General features: G+C 45.7%; 1 protein-coding gene across 3 annotated transcripts in view; it reads left to right on the forward strand.

Moving 5' to 3' along the window:
• The window catches only part of LOC144107726 (uncharacterized), a 57,581-nt gene that overhangs the window by 13,567 nt on the left and 23,174 nt on the right, over positions 1-20,840 (forward strand). Inside the window, exon 3 of one of the 3 annotated variants that reach the window (XM_077640874.1) lies at positions 9,317-9,402. The exons of the other annotated variants lie outside the window; for them this stretch is intronic. Within the exon in view, the coding sequence (XP_077497000.1) occupies positions 9,317-9,376 (60 nt within the window). The 3' untranslated portion in view covers positions 9,377-9,402. Of the gene's footprint in view, positions 1-9,316; positions 9,403-20,840 lie in introns of those variants that run through there. 3 annotated transcript variants of the gene reach the window in all.

Here is a 20,840-nt window from a genome sequence, read left to right on the forward strand (position 1 = left end):
TGCCTGTTCCTCTGTTTCTACCTTCAAGGATATTGCCTGGTGGCTTCCCCACTGTGCCCTTTTTGTGCTGAACCTCAGACAATAGATCACTTCCTGCTGTTCTGCCGCCGCTTCTCTCATTTGAGGAAGCGTCTTTTGCAAATTCCATTTCATCAACTGGGCTTGCCTGTGTCCTCCGTGGTTCTTCTTTCCATTGGCGCTTCTTTGCTTGGACGAAGCGACAGGAGTGTGCACTCTGCTGTGCAAAATTTTCTTCAAGGAACGCAGCGACTCCCATTCTAATTTCTTTTCCCGCTCTCAGTCTGTAAGACATTGAAACATTACAGGCATTGTATACTATTATGCACATTAAGCCCTTGTCCCGTCTTCGATCTTCAAGTTAACAGGACCTCTGTCCTTCGTTCTTCTAATCTATCAGGCTACATACTATTACCACTCCTTTTCCCGTCAAAACTTTCCTGTATCCAGAAATTAACCGCCTGTGTCTTGGCCACTCCACCGTAGTGGGTATGTGCCAGCAACGTCTGAGGCCTTCCTTCCTGCCTTCCTTCCTTCCTTCCTTCCTTCCTTCCTTCCTTCCTTCCTTCCTTCCTTCCTTCCTTCCTTCCTTCCTTCCTTCCTTCCTTCCTTCCTTCCTTCCTTCCTTCCTTCCTTCCTTCCTTCCTTCCTTCCTTCCTTCCTTCCTTCCTTCCTTCTTGTGCTCCTGCTGTCACCGCCTGTGCTCGACGCCGGCCTCTACGTCAAGCAAGCCGTGACAATATCAGCGATAAGAGCACATGTAATAAAGCTCCCGACAAATTATCACATATATAGCCTGCAGGCAAAACATTTATTTTTCGCTCACGACAAGGAACATGGTACTTTTTGACCGTGGATATAGGCAGCGCAAACAAGTGGACTAGCAATGACAGTGTCGCACCTGATGTATAAAATGAATTATAGTCCTCACTACTGCAAAGCTTAGGAGCTTGGCTGTTTATGGTTGCTCAGGTTCCTAGTGCCATACTTCTTACTGTATTGCAAATGCTGGGAACTGATTTCCCCTATAAGTAACATGTAATGTTTACTACTTGTGTGTAAATATTAAGCTGCAACGGGGACAGGAATGTGGCTGCTCAGAAAAAGGAGTCAATGAATGTACAAATTGTGTGAGCATTCTTTTATTTCAACTCTGCATTTTACAGAACACACAAGGCTACTTTACCGCTTACTGTCTGCAAGCACAGGGAGCAAGAGTGCAAAATAAAAGTTCTCCAAACTTGGGATATGCATTTTGAGAAATTCCTCATCATGAGACACCTGAACTATGTGCGCTTCATTGGGTGACCAAGTTATGAAATCACACTGTTTTTTCTAACAGCAAAACAGCTGCAACTGTACCTGTGTGTAATATTTGTTTTTCCACCCTTACGAAGATGAAGCACGTCATCTTTATACCCAACATCATACTTGACACTCCTGAAGAGCGCTTGCAGGCTGCCATGCCTCTGCAGTGTTTGTGGAGTGGGGCACTTTTGGTGCAAAGCCATCAGGGCTAGATCCTAGCCACAGTGTCGCAGGATAGACGACGAGTCCACATTCTTCAACACGAATCTGCTTTGTTTTTTCATACCAGGCACGTGCTTTGGGCTCAGACTGTGATCCATACCTTCATAGGAGAAAAACATCACACATCACTCAGAATCTGACCTTGTGCTATTTTATTGTTGTAATGCTGCTCAACCATGAGACCCTTCTGTAGATACAGCATGCAGAAAAGATAATTATCTGCACCAAGATACTTCTTATCACCAGTCTTGATTCAACTATCGCTGCACTATTCCGATATGGAGAGCTTCCAGGGCTAATTTTCAACAGATCATTTGAAAATCCTGTGGTCATATCTGCATTACTTTGAAATAATTATACGCTTTGTTGTCATCAGAGAAAGAACTGACGATAAGACAGGGTCTACGGCAATTAAGTGCACACTTATTTCAAACATCATGTATCAACTAATGCGTGAAAAAGTCTTACTTCTGGATTACCTGCTTGGGCTTGGAAACTTCTTGAAACTTTTTGCAGGAAATATGTAGATATTCTTTTACATTATTACGTGGGCGGCCCAATAAAAATAAAATTTCCCTGACTACAGCACTAGATGTAGCAGGCTAGTATACAGTTGCAGATGAACGTGCACAAAGGAGAGATACTGTTCGAGTTTCTTCTGCAGCTTATTGATAGCTGATTTCCTGCAAAACAAGCATGATGTAGCAAACAAAAGTCAACAATATTGTCGACACTGAAGAACTTGTCCAGCCGTTTGGGTCGCTGGGTGCTACGTCTTCAGGAGTACACCTTCACTATCACCTACAAATCCGGGAGAAAACACCTCGACGCTGACGCCCTGTCTCGATGCCCGTTGCCTGACCCCCGGACTCACGCTGCGGCCCCCTCAACAACGTGCCCTTCACCTCAGGCGTCCGACCTCCCTCTGGATTGTGTACTCATTGTTGTTGCACCAGTCGACGTCCACGCCGATTTGCCCTCACATCAGCTGGATGATCCATACTGCCGCACTATCGTCGATCGTCTTTGCGGCCAATCAGTGGCACCCAACAGTCGCTCGCGCCGCCAGCTTCGCCAGTTCAGATTTCAGCACGGCACACTCTACCGCTACACCTACCACCCTACGGGTCACCGGTGGGTTCCCGTTGAGCCTCGCTCCCTTCGTCTTCAATTTTTGCAGGCTTACCACGACGACGCCTCTGCCGGTCATGTGGGTCACCTGAAGACGTATGACCGTATCAAGAGCCGATACTTCTGGCCTGGGCTCTCTACTAGCGTCGCCAAATACATATCCTCCTGTGTGTCTTGCCAGCGTCGCAAGCGGTCAACATCCGTTCCTGCCGGCCTCCTACAGCCTCTTCCTTGCCCATCCGTGCCTTTCGACACCGTCGCCACCGACTTGTTTGGTCCCTTTCCCCTTACGCCAGCTGGCCACCGTTGGGTTGTCACCGCCATTGACCACCTGACGCGGTATGCTGAAACAGCCCCGCTTCACTCCGGTGCCGCTTCTGAAGTCGCCGACTTTTTCTTGCATGCGATAGTGTTGCGCCATGGTGCTCCTCGTGTCCTGATCAGCGACAGTGGGAAGACATTTTTGTCCCATGTGCTTGAAGAGGTCCTCCGCGCCACCAACACTGTCCACAAGACATGTTCTAGCTACCATACTGAAACCAACGGTCTCATCGAGCGCTTTCACCGTACCCTGTCTGACATGATATCTATGTACATTCGGCCTGACCATAAGAACTGGGACAACATTTTGCCCTTTGTCACCTTTGCCTACAATTCCGCAGTTCAACGCACCACTGGCTACAGCCCTTTCTTCTTGGTTTATGGCCGTGTTCCATCCTCATTGTTCGATACCGCCTTCTTTTCTGCTCCCGCATTTCCGTCTGCGTCTCTGGGCGAAGAGTTCGCTTCTCGGATGGCATATTGTCGCCACCTCGCCCGCGTCAACACCGAAGCAACTCAGCAAGACCGCAAACACCGCTATGACCTGCACCACCTTACGGTCTCCTTCCGACCCGGAGATGAGGTCCTCCTCTGGACACCCGTCCGCACGCCTGGACTGTGCGCAGTTTCTCCAGCGCTTTATCGGACCTTATCTTGTCGTCCAGCAAACATCTCCGATCAACTACGCCGTTGTTCCCTCGCACCCCGTCATCGACCGCCGTCGCCGCTCCCAAAAAGTGGTTCATGTATCGCGGATGAAACTCTACACCCGTCGCCCCTCTTCTATTTATTCCGCGGCCAGGATGGCCGCTTTTCTGCCGGGGAACTATTTGTGTGAGCGCTTTGCGCGAACTTTCACCTCGTTCATCTGTATATCCCCATCATCATCATCGTCGCTTGCCTGGGCTCCGGGGAGCGCGCGCTGTGTGCCCGGCTGTTCCCGAAAAAAAGACGCCTGTGCAAGCGGTGGCTCACAATATTAGTAATTTTGGGGTCTACGCATTGCAATGATTTTTGTTCCATTGAAAACATCCCGCTTTCAATGAACAAAATACAGAGCTAATGAAAAAGCAGATAAAGCGGCCCGTAAGGGCCATCAACATCAGAGATACATTCGAAGTTTTCTCACGAAATCTGATGCGTCCCAAATGGCTAAAAGTTTTGCGTACGAAGAAACGTATCGGCTTTGGAGTTTGCCGAACAATCAGTACCAATTTCTTCACTCAATCGACCCACATCTTAGATCAAGACTCTCACCCAGAATTCCTCGACAACTCGAAACACTTTATCACCGACCTCGTCTGAATGCTGCATATACAAATGGCCTGCGATACCGTTTTGGACAAATGAACAGTCCGCATTGTGACAACTGCGCTTCGATAGAAACTGTGGAACATATCCTGCTTGAGTGCCCTGCGTATGCTAACGAGCGTGCGTACTATGAACATTGCATGCAGAAGCTCTGCCCAGTGCCCCTAACAATGGACAAAGTTTTAGGCCCCTTAGCCTGCTTCAGGCAACAGAGACTTGCAATGAACTTTCTTTTTACATATTTAAAAGACACTGGACATCTCGATAAGCTCTAAATTCACTTGCAGGTTACCTTCATGCATTCTTCTTGCAGTGAACTTTGTCAGCCCATTCGTCGGACTATGCACTCCATCATTCCATAGGTTACATCAATACTTGCCACTGCATCCTTAGTACCCATTTCATGGCTGCATTTTATCTTTTTTTTTCCACCTCTTCCACGCTGCTCTCCTTCAGTCTTCATCTCCCAAATTCCCCTCCCTACGCAGAGTAGCATGCCAGCGATATTGAAACGCCGGCTAAATTCTCAGTTTCTTCATTAAAGAGTCTCTCTCTCTCTCTCAGACGTTCACCATCTCCAGTTTTTTTCCTTACCGCGTACTTGCATTACCGGCAAAGCTGGGGTTCATGTGTGTTTTAACCCATTTATCTGGGACAGCCTTGACTGGGATCGACCTTGCTTCACTTGCAGTGATGCGCAGATGTCTGTGTTCAAACCAAGCCTTGCTTCCGTGCTGAAGCTTGAACAGTTCGGCTGCACTGCTGATGGTAACCAGTACGTGGTTATTGTAGAACTCTCTACATGGCTTGCATGTAAGCTGGCTGTTATGAACGCCGTGTGGCTGTGATGAGCCTGCATACGTATACAGATAAACACTTCATTATTTCATGAGTTGGTGATGGCAACAAAATGGGCGCACTCAGTGTTTACACAAGGCAAGCTATGAACACTTCTTCTGGTACAGGAAGGTTGGAAACCAAGAATTTATATAAGAAAACATCATAGTAATTACAGTGTCATGTATGCCTCTGAACGTAATAACCAAGCATGCATATATTAAAAGCACAACAGCTCCACAATTGCTTGCTGTACTCTTAAGCTGAATTATTACTTGAAGTGAAAGTGAACATCTTCCTTACGTGCACTGCCCGTTTTACTCCGGGCTACATCTTTTGGTTTTAAAACAGAGTGCAGCAGTGTGCCCTGCAGATTGTCAATATTTAAGAGGCATTTGGCAAAGTGGGCCTCCATCATGTCATGAGTCAGAAACTCTAACATGCGACTTGGCTTCTCTTGGTGGTCGCACACTTCCCCCATCGTACCAGGAGTCACATTTTGTGCGGTGGACGCATTCCAAATACATGCTTTGTCAGTGCATGAGGTACCTGTCAGCCCCATGCTCGTCGCCTCGACAGTTTTCATTAAAAGAGCACAGACATGGCTGCAGCGTTCACTAAGGCCTGCCTTTAAGCTGCAAGCAGCAGAAAAAGCAGTTCCAAAGTTGACCTGAGTGGTGTACACCTGTCCAAACGGCTGTGTCGACCTTATCTCAGCCTTAATGCTGCAGTTCTCGGAGTCACATTTGCAGAATGCAGTGCCAACGTGGCCACTGTCCAGAAGGTTCAACCCTTCGGCAAACCCTCGGAAATTATTTGCCGGGTTTCCATCCGTGTCACACAAATGAAAGATAAAAAGCCAAATTAATGCAGGGCACGACATAAATCACATACCAAGAATGTAACCAGTAATACATACATTTACCGCCTTACTGTTTATACCTGAACAGCTAATTATGGGGCTGGAGTCGCTTCAGTATGCCCAAGCTTGAAAAACAAAAACTGACCTCGTCACTACCATCTAAAGTCATACACGTCGTACTGGTAGAAAAAACCTACAAAGCAAGTGCGCCCGAGTGCCATATCTAGGTTAGCCATCGCGACGCTGGTAGTCACGAAGTGCAACACTGTCGACCATTCTGCACATCAGTGTCATGTTGTAGCTACAGGCGCGCGTGACTAGCATGCGCGCAACGCTAAAATTAAGCTTTCACCGCAGCAGAGTCCGAACGGTTGAACTGTGGACAGGCATCGCTAGCAGCGCAATTCATCTATCGTTGGGAATACGGCGTTAGAATACAACGTGAACGTTGCGAATCCAACGTCAAAATGCAAATGCCCAGTCACTAAACTTCTGGCCGGCACTTGCACACGGCCATACGTACGTATTTAATTGGTCGCCTTTATATGTTTAACAAACCAGAAGAAAAACTGTAGGTTTCCGAAGCGCCGCTGGATAACAGGCAACCGCTCGTTACAGGTTGTAAACAAACGGGCACGGTGAGCATGTGAACGCTTTGGAGCGACGTCTACAGTCATTTACTACCCTCTATGACAACGATCTGCACTGCCAAACGGGTTTTTTAACCTGGCCACTTTAGACGAGAAGAATAAAAAGACCGAAAACAAGCGCTGAAGCGATCCATTCGTTGCTTCCAAGAGACGGTAACCCTCCATAAAAATGCTAAGGCGCCCGTGTGCTGTGCGATGTCAGTGCACTTAAAGATCCCCAGGTGGTCGAAATTATTCTGGAGCCCTCCACTACGGCACTCCATTCTTCCTTTCTTCTTTCACTCCCTCCTTTATCCTTTCCCTCACGGCGCGGTTGAGGTGTCCAATGATATATGAGACAGATACTGCGCCATTTCCTTTCCCCCAAAAACCAATTATTAATATGGACACTATTCGTGAAGGGGCATGCTTCAGTATGCCAGGCATGCCGCATAATAATATTACAGTCCCGTTCACAGCCCCTTTAAGCCCATTTTCATCCCAGAGTCACGATTTTTTAGATATTTGTTCTACCTTTTCCTTAATTAAGTCAACTCTTTACTAAACCCACAAGGTCACTCAACCATAGCGCGAACACCTTGTACCTTATTCTAACGAAAAGCCCAGACCTTGTGTCTCCGATATCCTACCTGCCTGGTTTAATTGACCACGTAGTGTTAGCATTTGAAATTAGAGTCGCGAAAGTTATTCAAGCAATAACAATAAAACCATTTGCGATTACAGCAGAGCTAACTTTAAACAAATTAACAATGATCTGGCCACTTTCCTGGATATATTCAAGACGCATTTTTCAGATCGAAGCGTGCATACTAACTTGAATATTTTTAAAACCAAAGTCAACGAGAAACGTGTAATCACTTTGGTTGCTAACACACCCTGGCATAACTCCTACTTGCACCGATTATCTAACCGAAAGAAGCGCTTTTATCGAGCGGCTAAACTGGCTCCTTCCGATGATCTATGCGCAGTGTATAAAGAAGCTAACAAAACTTAAGTTCTGGCATTGAAACAAGCAAAAACTTACTTCATGCAGACGACACTACCACGCATGCTCAGTGATAACCCTAAAAAATTCTGGCGCGTTGTTAATCCTTCTTCAAAGACCTCAATAACACTAACTTATTCTAGCGGAGCTTCTGTCGCTGAGTCTGAATGTCCAACCATTTTGAATGATATATTTTGTAAGAATTTCGTCTCTTGTGATGGGTCATTTTTACCGAATCCGCATTTCTACAATAATTTGGCAATGAAATCAGTTGTTATTAATAGTTGTGGTATCGAGAGCATAATTGAGTCTTTGAAGGTGTCTGCAAGTCCAGGTGTTGTCCTTATTAATGCCAAGTTTCTGAAGTGTACTAAGGTTTACGCTTCACTGTGTTTGTTACTAATTTTTCAACAGTGCATTGATACAGGTGAATGTCCTGACGACTGGCGAGTTGGGAAGGTGGTTCCACTTCATAAATCCGGTAGTACTGCTTCCCCATATAATTACCGCCCAATATCACTTACCAGTATCCCATGCAAAATCTTAGAGCAAATGCTTCACTCCGAAAGTTTGCACTTTCTGGATTCAAATTCGTTTTTTTCACACGCACCACACGGCTTCCGAAAAGCATTGTCTTGTGAAACGCAACTAATTACCTTTACGCATAAGCTCCACCTAATTCTTGACCGACGCTCCCTTGCCGATTGTATTTTCTTAGATTTTGCCAAGGCATTCGACAAAGTTTTCCACAAACTACTACTCTTAAAAATAGCGCAACTTAACCTTGACCCCAAAATTATTACGTAGCTAGAACACTTCCTTTGTCATCGTTCTCAGTTTGTATCTTGTAACGATCGTACTTCATCTTCTAGCGCGGTACTCTGGAGTGCCTCAAGGCTCGGTTTTGGGTCCCCTTCTTCTCTTAATTCACATTAATGACTTACTCCTGCATGTTAGTTCTAACATGTATCTATTTGCTGATGACTGTGTTGTGCTCAGAGAAATTACTAGTGACCAGGATGTTATCACGTTACAAACTGATCTTAACGCTATTTTAGATAGGTGGAGTCACTGGCTCATGTCTCTTAATATCAATAAATGTAAAGTCTTGCGCGTATCTCTTAGAGAGTCAAGTCCAGCTGCTTGCCTTTTTAATAACACTATCCTTGAGTCAGTAACATCATACCGCTACCTTAGCGTACATATTTCGTCGGACCTAACATGGTTCCTTCATATTAACCATATAATATCTAAAGCCAATCGCATGCTCGGATATCTGCGACGTAATTTTTCTTCTGCCGCAGTATCACTAAAATTGCTCCTTTACAAAACATTATTCCGCCCTAAACTTGAGTATGCCTCCTCTGTATGGGACCCGAGCTGTGCAAAGCAAACTAACTCACTGAAATGTGTTCAGAATAATTCTACTCGATTCATTCTTCATAACTACAATCGGACTACCAGTATCTCTACTATGAAACAAACCTCAAGTGTACCGCCACTTGCCTCTCGCCGCTATAATTCTCGCCCTTGCCTTTTTCACAAGATATACTTCCACAACACCCGCCTGCGCAATGAACTAATCTCTAATCCGTCCTATCATACTGCCCGCGTTGAGCACTCTCACAAAGTTGGTATTATTTCTTCCCGTACTAATGCCTCTTCCCGCAGTTTTATTCCCCGCACATCACAGGATTGGAACCGCCTTCCGGGACTTATCGCCACCATTGAAGACCATCATCGTTTTAAAAACGCAATAGCTAACATTGTATAATTAAGAGCCTAATCAACTTGTATTTTTTATTTTTTGTTGCGTTGCTTGGTTTTGTTTAATATGTTATCATTTTAATCACTCCTCTCTGTAATGCCAAACGGGCCTGAGGGTATTAATAAATGAAATGAAATGAAACAACGCCGTACGTCGCTGCTATAGAGCATGGCTCAAGATTCGGCAGCAACAACGACAAAGTTGCTAGTGGTCCGGCTTTTTTAGCCTAAATTCCGACGTCACTTCCGCCACGCTTTCGCCAATGCATTGGGTATACGAAAGGGCTTCTCCTGAGTTTCCTTCCACCACTGCCCTAGACATCGCGCTCGTCCGAAGAGCTCGTATCGATATTCTCATCTGCCGAAATGCCTATAGAACGTGCTTCTCGCAAGACGGCACATCACACGCCTCTAGGTTTCTCGACCGACGAGTCGGTGAGAAAGGTGTTGTGTCTTTCTTCCCGAGTGGGAACCAGACGGAGCCCTTCGATGATTACCTGATGCGCGTCCTTTTAACGCAGCGGTCTTTCTGTGGGGTAGGATTCGTCTATGGTTGTGGTGGTGGTGCGGTGTGGTGCACTCTTAACACAGATTATCTCATATGAGAGTAAAAAGGGAGTAAATTGTCCTCTAGCGCTCTCTCTTTTAAGGGCAGGGTATCAAGCCATAGGATAAATTTCCATCACTAACAATACGGAAACTTACGGATGGCAACGCAAATTCTCTCTTCAAAACACGCAAAGTTCTAGTTGTTGCGGAGTCTTTAACCGAGGTTTCAACCTCCTCTATTTGGTAACGTCAAGACATCCGGTGCCACGTTTAAAAGCCTCATTCTACTGATAACTGCATTAAGTTACTATGCTTTACAGTGGGAGCGTGGCTCCGTTACCAAGCGTAAGCATTCCGCATATTCAGGGATCCAAATCTACCCCGGGACTTGGGCAGCATGCCCTGCCCATAAGAGGGTGTGAGCTAGAGGATAGCTTACTCCCTTTTTACTCCTATATAGGTGTATTCGGGCTTAGAGTGTGCAATTTATGGCGTGGTGGGTGATATAGGGCGTGCCTTGTTTCGTGGAATGTATCGCGTTTCAAGGCGTACTGAATTAAAGCACTTAAACATGTTCAGCAACGGTTTCCTACTATGTGACGGCAGCCGGCTCTTACGAAGTTCGAGTAACTCAGGAAGGAGTCCTCAGGCGGTGGGCTTATTTTCTTTTTCAGGAGAGCAAAAAGAGGAAGGGAGTTAAGCTGCCGCCTAAGTGGAAAAAGAAATACTTTCGCTTCTCACATCAATAACCTTGAGTTGAGGGCGCGAGAGGAACTTACTCCAGTACGCAGCACAGTATAATTTACCTGTATTCCCGTTGAACATCGTTGTAACGAAGCTGGAGGGGCCCGGCGATTACTTACGGGGTTAGACAACATATTTACACAATGTTCATCAATCGGATCCGTGGTTCAGCCCTCGGGGCGGTGTCGCCCACCCCGAGGTAATGTTACTCCTTGCCGACGGCGAATGACGTCAATCGCTGCCCGCCACACGCCGTTGACACTACAGTCGTTCCATCACACAGATGGGCCTCAGCTTCCGTTTTCACAGCTGTTCTCAGAAGGCTGGTGTTGCCGTAACTGCCCTGAACACCACCGCAGGCATCGTCGCTGCCTCCACCGCTGTTGCGCCGTGTTTCGCGCCGGCACAAACGATGCCCGTGCTGCGGCATCCGCTGTATTCGCTGCATGACACCACCTTGGCGCTGCGCTGCCAAGCAAGCCAGCGAGCATCATCCTGGATAATTGACCCGGGACCCGCCCGGTACGCAGAGGGTTACCGAGTCGCGCTAGGACAGCCCTAATCCTTTAATCCCCTTTATGTCCATCGGCGCCGTCTCGCTGAAGCCGCCACAGGCGCCCGTCCGTGTGTTTTTTCGCTGGAACCTGCAACAATGGCGTCAGTCCGGCTGCCTCCATAGTCTTCGCTGGCCCAGGAAGGTAGCCCCCCCCCCCCCCCCCCCCCTGTACAGCATTCTCCGAACCCGCTTTACGCCCACGCGTACTTGCCGTCTCGTCCTACGCTTGACCAGAGTCCTTCAATGCTTTGAAGGACTCTGGCTAGACGAAGCGTTCATTGTTAACTACGTTGACCCTGCAGCAGGGCTGGTTTCAGAAAGCCGTGAAAGAGAGACGAGCACGGAGCAACAAAGATGGTATTGTGAGCCACCGCTTGCACAGGCGTCTTTTATTCGGGAACAGCCGGGCACACAGCGCGCGCTCCACGGAGCCCAGGCAAGCGACGATGATGATGATGAGGATATACAGATAAAAGAGGTGAAAGTTCGCGCAAAGCGCTCACAGTATATAAAAATGATCAGCTCGTGAAGTTTGGCGCCGTGGCACCGTCAATACAATGCGCAGCTGTCGGCAGAAGGAACGTTGGGAACAGCTCGTTTACTGGAACATGGAAAGAGGGGGTGTAGGCTCAGAGCTGGGAGAGCGCGCTCCGCACGTTATTGTTGCCTTCGTGACATGACACATACCCACGACGAGGGATTGACCAGGGTTCAGTAAGGAGAGCTCAAAGAAGAGGGTAAACCGGTGCCAAGCTAATGGTTGTGCCTTGGGTGAAATATCAGAGTAATTAAAAATGAAAGGAAAAAAAACTAAACATTGGGAGAGAATATCTGAGTATTGAATATATGGAAATTCCTAAAGGATCTTTTAATAGCAAAAATTTTGGAAACAATCAGCAAGAGAATCTGCCGGTAGCTATTATGTAACTGTGGAGGTATTCGCAAACTTGATGCAATGCAAAACCTATGCCGCAGGCACCCAAGGTGAGGAGGAGTGGGACCGACAAAGTGAGTCCCAACTTTGTAATGGGAATTTCTAGGTGTGCTCTGCTCTGACGTGCAAATCTCCGGTCAGAGAGTAGGAAATGCTCCAATGCTCCAACTTCACCACAAGCCGCACGAAGGTTTGTGGGACTGAACCCGCATCTACATAAGTAAAGATTTAGAAGGGGAATCCTGCAACGCATGGGTGCCGTCGCTACCTCACACTACCGGGTTTTACACGCACGAGCCTTCCATGGGTACATGAGATGTTGGTAGTCAACAGTAGAGAGTAAGGAATCGTTGCACATGGCGGTTATAAACTGAAAACGCTGAAAATGAGACATTACGAAAATAACAAAATTATGGACGCTACATACAGCAGGTGCATTTATAGCTGATTTTGCAAAAAAAGGTTGTTGCTTAATTCATTTTGTAAAATGCCGCAGTGACCTGGTGTCCAAACAAAGCACACGTCTTGCCCCCATACTGGAATAAAAAAAACATAAGTGAGCGACTTAAAAAAAAGCGTTTCGTGTGGACTCCAGCGCCAACAAACGGGAATTAAGGTCGGGAATACGAGCCTCCAGGCACAGAACTGCGCTGGAAACTGATTGAGGGAAACCTAGGCAGAGGCGCAGTGCGCGCCTTTCTAACAGCAACAACGGATGAAGATTATATTTAGGAGAGCCAGAAAAGAGTATGAAGTCAAATTCCAAAATGGGTCTGACATAGGCTTTGGAAAGAAGTACAAGCGTGTCCCGGCGCATACCAAATTTTCTATTACTTATTCGTAGTAGCCTACCTAGTGCACACTCACCTTTTTAAACGTTAGTCGTGATGTGGGGCCGCCAATCCATACTGGCATAAATAACGCCTAGATACCTCGAAGATTCCACCTGAGGTATTCTGTCCGAACGATAGGATAACGAGATATATAGAGGCATGTTGGCTTTAAAAACTAGCACACTGCTTTTGTGCACATTGAATACCAAATGTATTGTATCCATCCAAACCCCGAATGCATTGAGGTAAGCATGGAGAGAACGATATAAGGCATGAATGTCTGTTGCAGAAGCAAAGAAGGCTATGTGATCTGCATAAACATATATTGTAATGTCAGGGTGTACAGGAATTTCGCACATCAGCAGATTGAATAGAAGTGGCGAAATCACAGAACCTTGTGTTTTTCTGTGAATTTTTCTTCGGCCACAGCGTCCAGGGTAATTTCGTTTTCGAAATTCTGAAAACTGTTATGGCTTTTACTAACAACTAGCTAGCAATCTATATTTCAACCGAATGCCTAGCTCTAATAGCTTAATGTTATATTACCAGGAATTAGTTATAACCGGCTAGAGCTGATATTATTCATCTGTGTTATGATGTCCACCAACACAGGTAATATTGTGCTGCAGAAACCATCGCGTTTTTTATAATTTTTTATTAGCCTTCAGTGAAACAGCCAATTTTTAGCTCGTCTGCAAATAGGCATATGCGTGTGACTAAATGGTTGGTGAAATAAATAAAAAAATTGATCAATGAATAAGTAGCTAATAAGCAATAGGAGTTAGAAATGATGAAACAAGACGGATTGTAACATAAAAAGAAACGAGAGCTTTTAACAAAAGAAAGGAAACAGAAGAAAGCGTTGTACCTCAATATACGCTATTGTACCTGACTGTAAGGTATCCATTCAGTAGCGAAGGTTACGTTATCGAGGACTGGCTGCCGAGATTGCGGCAGTTAGGATTTAAGTTAGGTTAGGTTTAGGGTAGGTTGGGGGAGTTAGGTCTCTGAATATTTCAAGCACCAGGTGCTTTTATTTTGTGGTGTTCGGACATTTGCGTGTCAGCAGTACTTTCCTTACCTGTTAGCGGCAGTCTATAAGTTAGTCACGGATGTTTTGTGCAGGTTTTCCGCATTTGCAAAAGTTGCGGTCAGTTTTGTTAGATCTTAAGAGGTAGTGCGGAAATATGCAGTATCCAGTGATTGACTCGCTTGTGTATTATTTTGTAGGGTAGTGCGGTGGTATGAGGGCAATCTTTCTTATCCATTGATGTGTGTAATTGTTCCCTCTCCATGTGTAAGTGAATAGCCCGCAAATTTTTGTGCATCTGTTTAAGTAGTTGTGATTCAATGAAGAGTTTGGTTACTGGTATGTTCAGTGGCGTGCCTTAATTTGTGGTTTATTAACCGGCCATCGTGCCACCATTGCACGTCTAGTTGATCATCGGTCTTTTGGAAAGCACTGGACTACACAACCACCAGTTTAAAAATTTAACTACAGTTCTTGTCAAAATATTCATTTCAGCGTAAACGGTCGGAAGGGGGGGGGGGGGCTGCCCCTCTAAAAAAATGTTGCCCCCCCCCTTGGTTCCGGAGTCCCTGGGTAGTGCCATGTCCTAGTGGCGTGTAAAAAAATATTGGTTAAAACACCAAATGCATTGTCTAAGCGATAAGTCAACATGTTGAATTGATTTTTGTGCGGTGGCGTGCAGCGTGTCTTTTTAAGTTCGCCTTCCTTTCTCAGGAGAGTGCTCGAGAGCAATCAATGCGACGACGCTGTGGCCCACCTTTCGGCGGCCGCACTGTTCCATATAGTGCAAGCGGGAACGGCCGCAATCACGCACGTGTACAAATCCAGAGTGCGAGAAATTTCATTTCATTTCATTTATTGATCCCTTAAAGGCCCGAAGGCATTACATAAGGGGGGGGGGGGGGGGGGCATATTGGTTTCCAACGGCGATGATGTGAGAGTGAGAGTGAGAAAAAAGCACACAAAATGCGATGTCAAGAGCCATATTCTGCATAGTCCTAATGGAGTCACACTCCTCGTCGCCTGTGTGGCTGTGTGGGCACGCATAGTCCTCTCGATGGCTGCAGTGAGGTCGAACATGGAGGACATATATGCATCGTTTGTAGGAAACGTTTGGTAAGTTTTATTCGTCTTGCAAACGATCCCGAAGCCACTCTTTGAACTAAGCCTACACAGAGCAAAAGCTTGTGTGTGTGTCCTCCACTCATACGGTATGCAAAGCACTTCCACAATGCGAGGAGAATAACGCAGGCTCACCTTGATCCGCTGTTGGCGAGGCTTTACAAAACATAAACCAACTAGCCCGACGGCATCTTTTGCATGAGTTGTCTTTCTGTATTAGCCGAGACGTTGCTGCAAAAACTTAAACAAACGGAGAGCAATCAGAAAAAAACCATTGCAAGGAAGTGGAAAAAAAGCTGCGTAGACTCTCGCACGCTGTAGGGGTTATTCACTGGCAACATTGCAAACACGGCGACGCCGGTTAACGAAAACCGTCACTCTAGTCATTGCCAACACAAGAAGGCACATTATGTCAACAAATTGCGATACTAGCGCAATTGCGCTAAGGGTCCTGTTACCGGCTTAGTAGAACCCCGCTTAGTTGGAGTCATTGCTGGTGTGTGTGTGAAGCCAGACTGTCCAAAGGGTCGTGACGTCGCACTTGGAACTTATGAAAACGTTAGAAAACTAGTGATTAAAAGGTCACACCAGGACTGAAACGTCGTTACGGCATGTTAGTATATACAGTAAATGAATAGCGCCGAAAAGAAAACTGGGGTAATTAGTCGAGAATCGAACCCCTGATCCTACGGTTTCGAGTAAGACACGCTACCCCTGGGCCACGCGAGCCTTCATAATGCGAAAGCGTTTCTTGTCTCATGAGTGGCGTCACCGGATGCTGTGGACGAAAGTTGCCGACAGAGTGTGTCCGTCATCAGGTGGCACCCATTGAAATCCCCCCTCGCAATGTACGGCGCTTGTCCAGCAGATGGTGCGCGCGTAGGCGAGATGGCGGAGGCGAGACGCCGGACGAGCATAAGAAGGAAGGACGCGCAGTAAGAGAAATGCTTTCGCATTACTGCACCTAAGCAGACTTAAGTGCACCCCTGGTATTTTTTCTTCAAGATAGTTATTACAATGATGCAATGTTTTATTGATAGAAACTAGGCGAAAAATGGTGATATGGTGAAAAATGTGTCAGCACTCCGTCTATTTCGCTTTCACTGAGTGAAATCTCGTTTCTAGAAGGACGCCTGTAAAGTATCTCTTATGTGTCCCAGTCTTGTTCGTAAGCTGCACTTCAGGGCCGGAAATGTAGTTTTATCTGGTTTTATGCTCATCTTGACACTTGTTCTTCTTTGTTTTTCATCATTTCGTGACGGTTTTTTCATTCCTAATTCCATTCTTTAAGCTCGTTTTAATTATCACCTTTAGCCTTGTTTTTTTCATCCTCTCATGCCGGTTTTCTATACGTTACACGAGGATTTTTTCGGCTTTTCATCCTTTTTTACTTCAGTTGTCTGTTGTGTCGCCTGCAATGTCACTTCGCGTATTTTTCACCTCATCTTTACTGAGGTTGATTGTTAGCTTCCTTTCTAGTTTTTTAATCGTTTTCTTGGCATAAACTCAAACTTCATGTTTCTGGGGGCATGCTGACTGCGTTCTCTCCTACCTAAGCGACTTACCTAAGCAATCAAGCGCTAGAAGAAAGGCAATACTAGGAGTGAGTGTCACTCCTGTTCTAACTCGGTCTGGGCATACACTTCTTTTAGATAAAAATCATAGTACTGAAGTGGTCCTTTGCAGAAACAACAGATTCACAATGTAGGTCCTTCATGCGTATTTCCAGAGGCTGTGTAGTCTAATAATAAAGAAAATGTGTAATGGTTCATTAAAAAATGACAGTGCAGTTCGATACCGTGCAGAATTGGTCGTCAAAGTAACATTTTTTTAGTGCCAGTACCATGATAACCTGGAAGAGTATTGCATCTTCGAAATTGATGAAACAATGCTCAATTGTTTCTGGAGCACCACAAAAGCGGCAACTTACCGAATACAGAAAACTGCCATTTTCTTTAACAATGTTTTAACGGGCAATGTCTCGGTGTAACTTATAGAAAAATGTCTCTGTAAACGGCGAGAGGGGCATTTTACGTACTGTTTTGAGTACGTCATGTCCCTGTAAACCAAAACACAAAGAGCGGTCTATGGGTGGAGGGAAGTCCACACAGACTTAATCCTTGTAATCATCATCATCATCAGCCTGAGTACGTCCACTGCAGGGCAAGGCCTCCCCATGCCTCTACGATTAGCCCTGTACTTTGCCAGCTGCGACCACCGTATGCCTTCAAACTTCTTAATCTCATCCGCCTACCTACCTTTCTGCCATACCCTGCTGTGTTTGCCTTCTGCTGGAATCCACTACGTTACCTTTAAGCAACAGCGGTTATTTTACCTTCATATTACATGTCCTCCCCAAGCCCATTTTTTCACCTTGATTTAGACTAGGATGTCATCAACCCCAGTTTGTTCCCTCACCCACACTGCCTCCTTCCGATCTCTTTACGTCACACCTATCATTTTTCTTTCCATAGCTCGCTGCGTTGTCCTTAACTTGAGCTGAACCCTTTTCGTTATCATCCACGTTTCTGCGCTATAGGTGAGTACTGGTAAGATACCGCTGTTGTATACTTTTCTCTTGAGGGATATTAGTAAACTTCCATTCATGATCTGAGAGAACCTGCCATATGCGCTCCACCCCATTCTTAGTATTCTAGTTATTTCCGCCTCATGGTCCAGATCAGCTGTCACTACCTGCCTTAAATAGACGTATTCCTTTACCACTTCCAGCACCTCGGTGCTAATTGTGAACTGCTGTTCCCTTGCTAGACTGTTGAACATTAATTTGGTTTCCTTGAAATCCTTGTAATAAGGGAGTAATTACTCATTGGCGTCCACCCAAGCGGAGCCAAACAGCTACAAAGGAAAGCTGTGCAGCAGCGTTTGGGTGGATGCCAATAGTAGTTACTGCCTTTATTACATATCTACTCCACTTTGAGTGATTCCCCTAAAATTTTTACCTAGACTGAATTCTTGTACAACCGTTTCCTCGACACTTAAAACAGGAACTCAAGAGAGAAACGGACAATTAGGAAACGAATGGTCAAATGCACCACAAGCATTAGTCCCCACAAACATCGCCAATCAGAAACATTACGGGGCACAATGAGGTTCAGTAAAACAATGACTAAGTTGACTCGCAAGAAGGCATGCACTACTAGTTGTGTTATTTCACGGAAAACCATGAAACGTGAACATCTTTGTCGGACATAAATGTTGATTAAACCAAGGCCGCCAGCGTTTACAGGCGGGAAAGCTTATCACGCCTCATAGATTCAAAAGATGATCCCACACAAAGCTAGCGAAACCTCTGTGAAAGCGTTGGATGTAATGTCTTGTAGAATGAAAATCTTAGAGTACATAATGAATTTTAGTGGCGAGAAACAGATTTCACGCGGTCTTCCTTCCAAAAATTGACGGTCTATGGGTGACAAAAATTTGAGCATAGCGCTAAGAAGCTCGTATGCGGTCTTACCATTAATGTGCACTCTGCTTATACACTCAATGGGACGCCAAGGTTCTTGAGTGGCCCACATCTCTATGCCAGACCAGCGTATTCAGCATGGTGTCGATCCCCATCTTCTAAACCAGACAGCACAACTCTTAGAATGACTAATCTGAGCTCAAGACACTGAGCCGAAGTCCTCCGGTAAACGAATAACCTCACTGATGCTTGAATTATCAGTGCAGTAAAACACGAGGCAATCTGCATTAGCCAACACGCTCAGTTCGTGACCCATAATGTGAAAGCCCCCGACAGCTCCACTGTTTAAAACATTTCTGCGAAGTGGCTCCAAATATAGTGCGAACAGGAGCGGGGACAAGGGGCAATCTTGTTGCACAGATGACTGAATGTGGGCTGATTGCCAGAGACAACCATTTAAAATCTTGCGCTTGGAACAGTTTTTGTAAGAAAGGCGTATCACAGTAGAGAGCATTGAACCAAGACTGGCGTGATTTAAAACAGAAAAAAGCGAATGGCACACTCGATGCCATGCCTCTGCCACGTGAATTCGCAGCAGTGCTGATCGTTCACTATTCTCACTCCAATACTGCTATACCGTACGCGCTACATGTAGATTAAACTGCATTGACTATCCCCTCACGCCACATGTGCGATGAGGCCCAATCAAAGCAGACATCGCAAGCTGTAGCCGATTTGAAAGAACCTTAGCGAAGATATTATCCGCTTTAGAAAGGGTGACAGGTCTGTACCATCTGCAAATCGGAGTTCTTGCTTATCATCTGTTTGTGGTATTCAGGCAATATGAGTTTTGGTAAATGGCTGTGGCAAAAATTCGGTATCAATAAAAGTCTGAAAAATATGAAGTAGAGCAGAGGATAAAACAGACATTACTGTCTTTTAAAATTGCCCTGAGAGGCCCTCAGGTGCCAGTGCTTTCGAAAGCGGAAATCGATCAAGTGCACCTGCCAGTTCTCTTAGGGTTAGAGGAGCGCTTATTACTGTGCACTAATCCTCATAAATAAGAGTAATCATAGACACCAAGCTCGTCACATGAAGAATCAGCAGTGCTTAAAGTGGCAGCAGAAAGAGAGGTGTAGTGATCCGCAAATTCGGTAACTATTGCATTTTTACTTGTGACCAGGGCGCCACCACAGAAGAGCTCACAGACTCGCCCGGCAACCACGTGTCGACGCTGTCTAGTTCGCTCTTCACAGTGCAAAGCACGATTGCCGCGGGATTGTATACACGGGCCGCCCGAAAGCGTTCTCCATCGAACTTTTGAGGGTGGAAATTTAGAGTATGAATTCACTCTGTGCACAATCAAGGAGCCTCTCAGGCCACGCAGGCACGTTCGTACGGCTGGGTAAAGTAGGCTTTTATTGTAGTGTGGTCTTTCACATGATATGAAAACAGTGTCCGTGTCTGCGTGGGCAAGAGGAGCCATTGACGGGACACATTAACACTATCGCGTCATGCCCTTAAAGGCGGAGCTTAAGTGTCACCAATTATTTTTCATTGTGTTTGGAAACAATTGCGCACACAAAAAACAGGAGAAATCTTTTTCATGCACTCTCTTGTGTTTGCGCAAATTTTTCCAAAAATATGAAGTACCAACTCGCCCGAAATGCAACCCTTTTTTATTGCGACTTTCATTTAATTATTCTATTGAACAAAGTGTAACGATGAATGTGGCATTAAGTCCTCGGCTCTACTGAAAAATTACCTACGCAGGTACTTAGCGGCAGGTCCCATATTGATTGCTTTTATCGTTTCAGAAAGAATAAGGGATCTAGGAAACCATTAGTGCCTAAGTGGAATAGTTTAAAAACACCAAACATGCTTTATTGGCTTCTTTTTAACCGCCTTTGCACTGATCACTTCGGAATATTCGTATCCCTCGTTCATTAACACCGTACATTACCTTGAGTGCCTGGAGTGAGAGTGCTGTTTATCCAACTGGTCACGATTTATTGCGCAAATCCACTTTTGTGACTGGAATGCTGTATGGCATTTGAGTTTTGTCTTCTTCCATTCGAGGTACTTTTTTTTATAAGCGCTGTTGCTATTGTTTCGTGCCATGCGATGGAGCCATTTTTGGTTCTTTGCAATCTGGCGGTAACGCTCTCTCTAGCTACAGACTTTCTCTTGTATCGACGAACTTCAATGCCATGTTCGACCTGTGCACAAACGATTG

The sequence above is a fragment of the Amblyomma americanum genome, chromosome 10, assembly GCF_052857255.1.
Source record: "Amblyomma americanum isolate KBUSLIRL-KWMA chromosome 10, ASM5285725v1, whole genome shotgun sequence".
Lineage (NCBI taxonomy): Eukaryota > Metazoa > Arthropoda > Arachnida > Ixodida > Ixodidae > Amblyomma > Amblyomma americanum.